This window comes from Penaeus monodon, chromosome 10, assembly GCF_015228065.2.
Source record: "Penaeus monodon isolate SGIC_2016 chromosome 10, NSTDA_Pmon_1, whole genome shotgun sequence".
NCBI classification, from domain to species: Eukaryota; Metazoa; Arthropoda; class Malacostraca; order Decapoda; family Penaeidae; genus Penaeus; species Penaeus monodon.
In genome coordinates, this window is record NC_051395.1 from 31,426,160 (window position 1) to 31,437,598 (window position 11,439).

At 44.0% G+C, this 11,439-nt stretch overlaps 1 protein-coding gene across 1 annotated transcript; it reads right to left on the reverse strand.

Annotated features, from left to right (window-relative positions):
- Window positions 1-522: 522 nt before the first annotated feature.
- LOC119577598 (basic salivary proline-rich protein 1-like) lies at window positions 523-6,572 on the reverse strand. Its single transcript, XM_037925177.1, has 7 exons — window positions 6,506-6,572; window positions 3,011-3,162; window positions 1,888-1,920; window positions 1,551-1,734; window positions 1,218-1,276; window positions 845-1,044; window positions 523-727 (listed from the first exon to the last, which is right to left on the reverse strand). The coding sequence occupies exons 1-7, from the start codon at window positions 6,570-6,572 to the stop codon at window positions 523-525; spliced, it is 900 nt and encodes a 299-aa protein (XP_037781105.1).
- Between the last annotated feature and the right edge of the window lie 4,867 nt (window positions 6,573-11,439).

Genomic DNA, 11,439 nt, shown 5'->3' on the forward strand with positions numbered 1-11,439 from the left:
CCAGTCCCAGGCGGGAGATGATGGGGACGAGACCCCCGTCATCGCCCCGGGGGGTGAGTTAAAACTGTTTTTTGTGTGCACTCTTAGTTCCCTCAGAGAAAAAAATAACTTTCTGATTTTATGGGGTTCGGCTCCCCTTTTCTTTTGATGTGAGAAAGTCTGTTGGTTGTAGGCGTTTTGTCTTGCCCTCATTTTGGGTGGCAGACTGCGTTTGCTCTTCTCGCAGAAAACTTTTTGGGGCCAGTCTTTTGGGCCTCTCCCGGGGGTCGGGTGCGTGCATTTTTGGGGCTGGGGGGTGGGGCCGTTTGCCCCTTTTGCCATAGCTCTGAGGGGGTTGGTACGGTGATCGAAAGACTCAACCTTTCCAGCCATTTTTCCCTGCCTCACTTTTTGCTGGCAGTTTTCCTTTGGGCACCCCTCACCGCCCCCCTGGGGGAGGCTAGGTTGTGGGGGGGTTTTTCTTTCCCCTTCAAAAATTTTTTCAGCACTTTTTACCCTGGGTTGCCCTTTCCCTAATTGTCTTTAAAAGTAAGGCGTCCTTGGGGACTCCTGGGCCCAAAGGCCGAGTTTTGGGGGTAGGGTCAGTGAGGCTCCCTTCACCCAAGGGCTTTTAAAAGTCTGGCTTTTTAGCACCCAATTTTCGCTCTGGGGGTTGGGTTCATTGTTCTCAGCCCGGGGGCCAAGGCGCTCTGGAACGCCTCCCATTGGGCCCTTGTCGGTTTTCCATCTTGGATTCGGTCGTTTTTAATTTGGGGTGGGCCACTACCCATGGGGGGTTTTTATAGTGCCAAAATGGTCACTAGGGGACGGTTTTCATCGACACCCCAAACCAATCCCCCCAAACCGGGAGTCCCCAAGTGGCCGGGGTTTGGGGTCTGGGACCCCCCCTCTCAAAGGGTTTGGCTCCCCCGTTGAGGAGAGCGATCTCGGGGAATGCCCCGAGCAGGGTTGGCTATTTGGAGGGCCCAGCCGCACCCCGGTCCCCTTCAGGGACCCAGGGGGGTGGTGTGCTTGAAGTCTCCCCCTAGACCCACCGGTCGTGTGCTGCGGAAGCACATACCGGGGTAAGTCAAATTACTACAGTTTTGGCCTGCTGTACACGTTGTCAATTTAAAGGGGCCCCCCCGGGCCCCTTAAATCTCGAGGGCAAAGAGATTCAACATTTTTCTCCACAGGGCGGTGCAGGGCTTTTGCGGAGCAGGGAATTGTTCCCTTACCAGGGTCACCCGGGGCCTCTTTGCCATGGGAAAACGTGGCAGCCGTAGACGTGATCCCCCTGAAAAGCGAAAAAGTTTTCCGCTGATAATGTCCCTGGACATGACGATGCCCAATGTTTTTTTTGTTTAAAATTTTTGTGGAGGATGGCCCCTTTTGGGGAGAAGCCACAGATTTTCCCACGCAGGAATATTTAGTTTGGTGTCATGATTTTTTACAAAATTGTATTTAACATCAAAAGACACGTCACATTGGGGTGACGGTGGGGAGTCTGAAAACCTCCTTGTGAGATCCTCACTGTTTGGGGAAATCTTTTTTTCGGTTTTTCAGGCTACCCGGGGATCCACTGGGGGGGTGGAGACCCTTTGGTAGCTCTGACTTTTGGTTTTTGGGTTTTTTCTGGGCCCAGGCTGTTTCGTGCTTTGGGTTTGGCCTTCCCCTGGGCGGGCCCTCAGTTTCTTTGTTTCCGGCTTGTGGCATGAACCCAGCCTTTTGGGCTCTGCCTGTGAGGGCAAAACCCTTTGGTTTGGGAGGGGGGAAAGGGGAGTCTCGACCTGGCGAGGGAGGGGTTTGGGCTGTTTTGGCCCTTCCCATTCCCCTTTCCCCTTTTTTTGTTTTTTCAGGGTCTTTTTCCCAGGGTCGTTCATGGCAAAATTAAATTGCCTTACCCACCTTTTCCTCTTTCCTGGAAAAGGGGTACTGCCACTGCTGGGCCCAAAAGCATTTAAAATCATTTTTCGACATGTCCCCCTCGTCGAAGAACATGCTTTGGGTCTGGGGGGGGGGCCCTGTGGTGCTGTTGGAACCTTTCTTCCTGGGTTCCTCGCACGGCCTTTTCTTGGGGGGAAATCCTGATTTTCGGAGAATTTTCCCGGTTTTGGTTGGGGGGGAGGGTTCCTTCCTTTAGGAGGGCGGGGAAACCTTTTCGCTTTTTTTCCTCCCCCCGACGTAAAAGGGGCCTGGGGGGGGGAGGAAAAAAATCTGGGCCCCTTCTTTTGCAACCTTTTGCCGTTTTAGGGGCCCCCTCTTTCCTGACAGAGCAAGCCCGGCTCCAGGCGTGGGTGCCTCTTGGCCCCAGTTAGGAATTTTGGGGTTGGTCCCTTTTCTTTTTTAGTGCCCGGGTTTCCCAACCCCATTTTTGTGTGCCTTGCTACAGACACCCCCTTTTGGGTTGGGTGTACAGTTTTGCCCCCGGGGGGTCCCACTTCTTGGGACTTGAAACAACCCAAGTGGGTTTAGGCACAAAAAAGTGCGTAGGTTGTAGGTTTCCCCAGTTACCCCAGAAACAAAGGGGGGAAACTTTGGGGTACCTTTCTGGTCACCAAAAACTTGCTGGTTTTTAGTCTTCCCCTTCGACCAAAGGGAAGCCTCCACGACCGTGGGTGTGAGTATCACCTCCCCATCGTAGAGACCCGAGAAACCAAGTGCACCCCTCTTTTATCTCCCCTTTTTTTTCCCCCTTTTGGGGTTCGGGGGGAAGGTCACTTTTTCCAAACTTTAACCTTTTGTTTTCTGCAGGAAACAAAGGGGGGTTTGATTTGGGCACGGGGATTTTATTTCCCTGATCTCGCGCAACCCGGGAACGACAGCCGGGAAAATTTTTTGTGGCTCTCCAAAGGCCCCTTTCCCTTTTGGGGGCATTTTTTCGGAAGCCTTTCGGGTTTTAACCCGGGGCCTTGAATTGCGGGAAAAAAGATTTTTTGGGGGTCCAGAGCTGCCCAAGTCGGGAAACCCGGCCCTCGGCCGTTTCCCGGGCCCCCCTTTTGGCCCTTTGGGGGCTTCGGGGGAGGCCAACCCCGGGGGTTTTCCCCCGGGTTGGTTTTTTAAACTGGTGCTCCTGGGGTTCAGTTTTAGGGGGGTTCCCCTCTGAAGGGGGGGCAGGACCCTTCCGGTTTCCCCCGGGTGGGCCCGGCAGGGGGGCCGGGACGAAGGACCAATTTTGGACCTCTGGTTTTTGGGGCAGGGCAAAGTTTTTTTACTGAATTTGTCTTGTCCGCCTCTTGGCAGCAGGGAAAGACCAAAGGGCATCCTGTGCTCGGGGGGTTTTTTTTTTGCCCAAACCCCCAGGCACGTAAGGCTTTAAAAGGGGGGGCCCGCCCGTTTGGGGGGGGGATACCAACGGGGGAGCATGGGGCCCTTTTTGCCCCAGGCCCCCCCCGAAAGGGGGAACCCGCCCCATTTTCCCGACCCGGGGCCCGGAAAACAGGCCGGCCCCGTCTTTTCCAGGGAAAAAAGAGGAAAACCCAAAAAGGCGCTGTCTAGCCGCAGGGTACTCGTTTCACGGCATTTTGCTCAAACCCCCCCAGGGCTCCCGTTCCCAAGCTCCAACCAAAGGGTGCCAGCCGGCAAACAGTTTGGGTTTGGGTTTTTCAACCTCTGGGAATTTTTCCCCCCGAAAGGGGAGCCCTTTTCCCCCAAAAGGAAAAATCCATTGAGGGAAAACTTTTTGCCCCCCCCCTCAGTGAGGGGAAAGGGGGAACTTTCACTTTTTCCCCGGGATTTTCCTTTTCCGGGGTCCCTTTGGGAAAAAGGGCCGGGACCCTTTTTCAAATGTTCCATATTTTTTTCTGAAACGGGCCAAAGGTTTTGGGTTTTACCTCATGAGAAAAAAGAGGGGGTCCTGCCCCCTGTTCTTTCATTCCTTTCCCCCTGGGAAACAGCCGGGCCAAAAGTCTGTTTCAAAACCACAAATTTGGGGAGAGAAATTAAAATTTTTTTCCCGGGGATTTCCTTTTGGCAGGACGGGGTTTTTGGGGGTGGATCCCCTTCCCCCTGAAAAAATCCAAAGGATGTTTCACCTCCCGTGAGAGGGAAAGGGGGGGTTACTGAAACCTGTTCCAGTTAAACCCCTTTTTGTCCCTTTTGGAAACAGCCCAACCCCAGACTGTTTTTCCCTCACCAAAATGAGGGGGAGGAGCTGACTTTTTTCCCGGCAGTTTTTTTGACAGGGTGAGTTTAACGTTTTTTCCCCCTTCTCTCTGAAACACCCAAAAATTTCACCTTTGTGAGAGTTTCCGGGGAAACCCCGTACCTGTTTTTGTAAGTTCCTTCATCCCTCCCGAAATGTCAACCCAGACTATTTTCACGGGGAGGGGGAAAGGGGGAATTTTTTCCAAAGGTCTTCCCATCACGGGGAAATTTTAGTTTTGTTTTAGCAGTGCCATTAGACAGAACCCGGTGAAAGGGCCCGACAAGGGGGGTTTTCACCTTGCCTATGCCCTTAAATTTGGGAAAAAAAAAGAGGGGAGGGCATCAGATTGGTCTGCCAGGGCCCCAAACCCCCAAAAAAAAAGAATGGAAAATCATGGGACCCGTAAGGGGAGGCCTTTTAAGGCCCCCCAAAAAACACCCTCCCCTTTCGGGGGGGTAAAGGTCGCCCACTCGAGCACCGGGGCCCCAAAGATGGGGTCCAAATTTACCAGAAAGGTGTGCACGATCAAACCAAGCCGGGAAAATTTGCTTTGGAAAGAGTTTTGGGTTGTAGGGGACCGGAAAGACATTTTAAGCACATACAATTTTGTTGGGATCAAACAAAGGGAGGGGCCATTTTTACCGTCGGTTAAACCGGCGGAAAAGCCGAGGGGCCGGAAAATTGATGGGGCCGGGGCGCGGGTTTCACTCTTTTAAAAGCCCATGCAAAAGCCACACGATCGGGGTCAAGGGCACATGGTAACTCTCTTGGCGTTTCCCCGGCTCCACCCGCGCGCCCCGCCGCAACCCTTGCCCGGGGAAACCCATCCCTCCCCCCCTCTCTGAAATTTGTCCAATTTAAAGGGCCGATTTTAACCCCAGGGAAGGGGAGGGGAGGAGCCCGGTTATCTATCCTTTTTTTCTGATTCGTTTATTTTCCCCTTTTGTTGACCGGGGGCCGTTTTGGGATTTTTGTGGCGCTTCTGTTTTCTCGTTTTTTTGTTGGCTTTTCCCCGGGCATTCTGTTTAATTTGTGACAAAAAACCTTTTGGGACCTTTTGGGGAGGGAAAGGGGGGGAATCCCCGGCACCTGGAGAGAGGGGTTTTTTGGGGGGAAAACCCCTTTTTTTTTTGTTCGTCTCTTGCTGTTCTTAAAATAGTTTTCCCCGGTCCCCTTTTCGGGCGGAACGGGCCCGGTTCTCCCTCCCAGAACCCATGGCCCTTTAGCATTTTGGAAGGCCTTGGATTATGCCCGGGGGGGGGCGGGGGCGGGGGGGGGAGCTGGCGCACCCGCAAACCCCCAAAAGGTGGGTTTGGGTAAGGTCCCGGGTTTGGGGAAAAGGGGGGGGGGGGGGAGGGGGGTTAGGGTGTTAAAAGGTGGTTTGGCACAAAATTTTTTAAAAGGGAGAATGTAGGGGAAAAAAGGGTTTTGGGAGGCATTTAAGCTTTTTTGGGTTTTTTTGGGGTGGAGGTATACGACTTTCTTGCGGGGGGAGGGGGTCCCCCAAAAGAAGGGTTGGTAGGAGGATGGGGCCCCCGGGCAGGAGGGGAGGGGTCGGACGGGGGGGTATTTTTCCCCCCTCTGAGGAGGGATTCCCCCTTTTTTCCCAATCAGTTTTGGAAAGGGAGGCTTTTCTTTCTCGCAAAAACCAAGGCCAGTCAGGAAAAGGTCTATCATGCCTTTTGATGAAAATTCCCGGTTGTTCGGGGGCTTTTAAAGACTGGAAATTTTTCATAAAGGGTTTTGGGTTTTTTTAGGTTGGGGGAGCAAACTGTGGTTTTGGCGTTTTTTGTTGTTGGGGGTTGCTATTTTTCCCATTTTTTTTTTTTTGTTTATACATTGGTCAATCATAGGAGCACCGGAAATATCCTTTTTTTAAAGCCGCGTGTGGGCCTTGGTTTTCTAGGAGTATGTAAATCTAGGGAAGGGTAAATTTGGCCCCGAAATTTAAACTTTTTGGGGCTTTTTAACCCAAATAAATTTTGTAAGTGGGCGCACCAAGACCATCCCCTTTCCCCAAAGGGTCTCTGGGTTGCCTTAATCAAAAGGGAAAAGGTGTTCAAAACAATTTTTTTTGTTGTCTATTTGGGGTTTCACTTTCTTTGGTAATTTTGTTTTTAATTTCCACTTTTTTCCCTTTTTTGAGGGGGAAAAAATTTTGGGGAATTTGGGGTCTGTCGTCACTTTTTTCACTGGATACACTGTTAAACAATTTTAGGTTTTTGGAAAGGGGTGCAGGGTTGCTAAAAAGTCCTTTTCCCAGAAAAGAGGGGGGTGCCCCTCATCATGGGCGGGGGGAGGGGGTGTTTGACCCGCGCTTCCGTTTTTGCCCCTTACTAGGGCGGAAAAACCCCCTTATCTGGGGGGAAGGGCCCATACCCTGGGGGTCCCCGAGGAGGCCTCGAAGGTTGGACCCCCGGGTCAAACCCTGGGCCATAACAGCCATAAGAGTTTAAAATTGGGCCAAAAAAATGTTTTTGCGAGGGGTACCCACTGACTTTAAAAAAAAAAAAAAAAAAAAAAAGGAGGGGCCTTTCCATTGTTTTCCCGGTAAGGGTTTAGAAACCAATTGGGGTCCCTTTTTGGGGGGCCCCTGACAAAGAGACCCAATTTCGCGGGAAAGTTAAAGGTTAAAAAATAAACCCAAAATCATTTTAAAATAAAATATGGTAATGATTAAAAAACCAAAAAGTTTTTGGGACACGGGTTTTCTTAAAGAACCCTTTTTTGCGAAATGTAACCCCTACCCAAAAAATTTTTTTGAAAATTTAAATTTCCCCGAGTATCAAACTTTTAATAAGATTGGTTTGCTTTTTGGCACAAAAAGAAGTTCAAAAATTTGCCTCAGGGGCCCCCTTTACCTTTTATAAATTTTTTTTCAAAATTAAAAGAAAAAAGTCAAATTTTTCTGTTTCCTGATTGTAGCCCGCAAAAAGGATTTCTGAGGAATAGTCTAGAAAATCTCTTTGTTTATCATTTTTGGTTTTGAAAATAGCTGAAAAAAGCTTTTGGAAAAGAAAAACCCCCTTAATTCATCAAAGCAGAGGGCTTCATGGGAAAATTTTCAGGGAAAATTTTTCCCCTGCGCTCCCAAACCACACTGATTTTTTGGGTCTTACTGGCATTGGGGCCGGAGGGTTTTTAATAGTGTTCACCAAAAAAGCAAATTTGGGTTTCTCGATCCAGTCTTTTTTTTTTTGATCATTTGGGCGTACCCTTTAATGATGCGGCTCTTTATAGACGCTTGGGGATAGTGAAATCGCGACCCCAAACTAAAGTAACAAAATTTAAGTAGAATGTTACTTTAAAGTTTTAGATATGTGTGATGGGAGTTCAGGGGAACTCCGGGGCCCTCTAGACACCCAAAAGCATTTTGGGGTTTAGACCCCCTAAACTGATATTTGTCTGTTCCCCCAATGGTATGATCCAAAATTTGTTTGAAAGTCTTTTCAAATCATATATGTTGTTTTTTTAGTGGCTCTATGATTTTATGCATGGGATTCCTATTAAAAGATAATTAATTAAAAGGTTTGGGCCGCACTGAAAAAAAATTTTAAACGCGGGCAACGCAGTGGTATCTATCCCACATTTAACCCTAGGCGTTCTTCGGGGGGCCATAGGGAGGGGGGGGGGGGTTTTCAGGAAAAACATTTCCCAGCCCCGGCAAAGGGTGGGCTATACAACACATTATATATATATATATATATAAAATAAAATATAATTTTATTTATTAAGGGGGGGGGGGTTTTTTTGGGTGGTTTTGGGGGGTTTTTGGGGGTTTTTAAAAAAACACCCCAAATTTTTAAAATAAAAATTAAAATATTTTTTTATATTTTTTAAATTTAATACAAATCTCTACAACTAAAAATATTTTAAATTTAAAATTTATTTTTTTTAAAATTATTTGTATGTTATTTTTTTTAATATTTTTTTTAAAAAATTTTAAAAATTTTAAAAATATTATTTTATTATTTAATTAAAAAAAAAAATTTTTTTTAAAAATGAGGTTAAAATTGTAGAATTTTTTTTAAATTTTTTAAATTTTTTTATTAAAAATTTTAAAAAATTTTAAAATTTATTTTTAAAAATTTTTAAAATTTTTTTTTTAAAAAGGGGTTTTTGTTTTGTGTTTGGGTTTTGGAATTGTTTAATATATATTATTTAAAAATTTTTTTTTTTAAAAATTTTTTTTAAATTTATGTTTTTTTCCCCCCCCCAAAAAAATTTTTTTAATTATTTTTTTAAATTTTTAAAATTTTAAAATTTTTTTTTTTTTTTAATTTTTTTTTAAAAAAAAATTATAAAAAAAAAAAAATTTTTTTTATATTTAAATTTTTTAAAAATTTAAATTTTAAAATTTTTATTTGTGTGGGGGTTGGTTTTTATTTTTTTTTTAAAATTTTTTTAAAGGGGAAAAAATTTTTGGAACTAAAAATTAAAATTTAAAAAAAATTTTTTTAAATTTCCCCCCTTTTTTTAAAAATTTTAAACCTTGTTTTTTAAATCAAAATTAAACCTTTAATTCCACTTTCTTCTTTTCCCCCTTATTTAATAAAACCATTTTAAGAAAGCTTTTAAACCGAAACAAAAAAATAGTTTTAAAAAAAAACCTTTTTACATAAAAGTTGTAAAAAAATTTTTTTGAACCCAAAAAATACAAAATTTTTTAAAATTTTTAAAAATTGAAACTTTCAAGCTTTAAAATTTTTAAAGGTTTTAACAAAAAAAATTTAAAAGATTTTCCAAAAAAAGGGTACTTCGAAAATACAAAATTTGGTTTAATCCCAAATTAATCATTAAATTGAAGGTTAAAAAAAAAATTTTCTGGAAATAAAATGATTCTCCAAAAAATTATTTTCCCCTTACGAAAAACCCCTTTTAAAAACCTCCTAGGAGAAAAAAAAGGGGGAAATATAATTTTTACCCTTCAAATTTTATCTCATTAATTAAACCTTTTTCTTAAATTTTTTTTCAAAAAAAATCTTTATTTCCAAAATTTTTTTTTTGTTGGGGAAAAAAAATCTTTGGCCTTTATTAAAACAACAAGAAAATTTAAACCTTTTTTCCCCTTTTTCCATCCCTTTTTCCCCCCCCCCCCTTAAAAAGAAAATTAAGCTTAAAGGGAAAAAAAGCCCCCAAAATGCATGGGCGGGGTCACCAGGGAGACTTAAAAAAAAAAAACCCATTACCCTTTTTTTTTTTTTTTTTTTTTTTTTTCCCACGGCTTCCAAGGGGTTTTTCAAGGTTTTTTGCAATCTAAAAACAAAAAAATTTTTTTAAAAAGGTTTCCCTTTTTTTTATTTTTTTTCATTTTTTGTAAAAATTGGATTTAAATTAATTTTTTTTTTATTCTTTATTTTATTTTTTTTTTGGAGGTTGTTTTTAGGTTTTTAAAATTTTGGGGCAGGGGTGGGGGGTTTTTAAAAAGGGGGGGTGTTTTTTTTGGTGTTGACCCTAAGCGGGCCAACAACCCCTCCCCCCCCCCACTCACTTTTCCACAGGGGATGTATTTTTTTCTTTTATAAGAGAAAAAAATAATTTTTGGACATGCTAAGGTCCAGATCCCAGTTGACCGGCTATTTTTACCCGTCATTGCCAGGAACCAGAGTGGCTGGTACCAATTGCTGATTGATTTTTTGGACCATGTAGTTACGAATGATATTACCAGAAGTTCTTTTTTGGTGGTTTTTTAATGATTAATGGCTTTAAGTGAACTTAAGGAATCTGAAAAAATAACTTTTTCTTCGTGGGTCGTCGATAGTGCAAATCAAGGCTTTATCAATGGCCAAAAAAGTTCAGCAAGAAAGGACGATGTATGATTCGGCAGTCTGAACTTTAGTTCACATTCAGTCGACCATACACCCGCACCCACCCCACTCTTCTGTTTTGGGGAAGCCGTCGGTATATATATGAAAAAAAGGGAGATGTTTAAAAGGATCTCTCTGAACCTCTGGCGTACCTCCACCTCCGGCGCCATGGCCTTAGCTGATGGAAGCCAGGCTTCCATAAAGAAAAATTGGGGTTTCCCATGGCGCTATATTTGATGAACCAGGGATCGTTTGGTAGAGAGATCTATACCGACTTTCTCGACGAGGTCGTGGGTTCGTGGAAAAGGGGCCTAATCCCACTATTGCCATTAGGGTGGCTCGGGCTCGAGCAACCTTTGCGGCATAGCTCAAGGCTAACTGCGCGTCTGAGTCGGAGGGGAGGTATTTCCTGACCCACCTCAAGAGCTCGATCCGGGGTGCAATTCAGGGCTCCAAGACACACACGCAAACAGGCTTTTCTGCACACATCCAATCCTTTCAAACTTGTTCTCGATGCCGAACCATACACGATTGACCCATAATCTACTTTAGCCCTAATCAGGGCTTTATATACCATTAGCAAAGAACTTTACTACCAGAAATGCACTTTAATAAATTATGTCTTTGAATTTATTCTTTAACTGACCAATGTGGTCTTTCCCAAATTTTGTCTACTATCAAAATGTAGACCTAAAAATTTAGCAGAAATTTGAATAGGTATTGGGTTTGGTTGTCTAGAGTTACTGATGTTCGGCTTCTCCTACGTGAAAAAATTACCCCAATACTCTTTCAATGGAAAAACTTAAAACCCCCCTGGAGGCCCCAGTTATGAATCATATCCAGTGCCCAAATTTGGATGCGATTTTGCTGAGAATTCTGCATTATTGCTGGGAAAGCCATAATGCACAATCATCAGCGTACAGTGAGTATTTAAGATTCCGAGGAGGAGCTGGGAAGATGTCATTTATCATACATAGAAATAATGTTTGGTGACAAGACACTTCCTTGTGGACCCCGTTTGCCTGGACAAAAATGTCCGAAAAAGTGACATTGTCAGGAAAATAATTTGCAGCAAAAGTTCTGCCCGAAATGAAATTTGAATTTAAAAAAAGGCAAGTTTCCACGTAATCCAAAAGCATAAAAATTTTCTGATAGGCCATATCGCATGTCATGTCGTAGGCTTTTTTTATATCTAAAAAAAACTGAAATCAAAAATCTTTTTGGGAATGGCCTCTTGAATATGACTGTCCAGCTTTACTAGTTTATCGAGAGTTTGGCGTCCCTGCGGAAGCCCCACTGCTCGCACCTAGTAAATTTCTGGAATTTAAAAAATGCAATAGCCCACTGTTTAAAAATTCGTTCCTGACCTTGCATAAGCAACTTGTCAACGCAATTTGGGGGGTAGGGATGGCAAGTCTGGATTTCCCCCTCTTTTAATATGGGAATGATGTGGGGCCAAAAAGGGCCCATTAGTTGGAAATGTCACTTTCCAATTCATATGACCTC

Bases quoted from the DNA above. Each gene is read 5' to 3' on its own strand.
- LOC119577598 (XM_037925177.1), bottom strand. From the start codon at position 6,572: ATGGCTGTTATGGCCCAGGGTTTGACCCGGGGGTCCAACCTTCGAGGC. The intron at 3,163-6,505 runs GTATGGGCCCTT...CCCAAAAACCAG, and splicing joins CCTCCTCGGGGACCCCCAGG to AGGTCCAAAATTGGTCCTTC. The intron at 728-844 runs GTTTGGGGGGAT...ACCGAATCCAAG, and splicing joins CGGCCACTTGGGGACTCCCG to ATGGAAAACCGACAAGGGCC.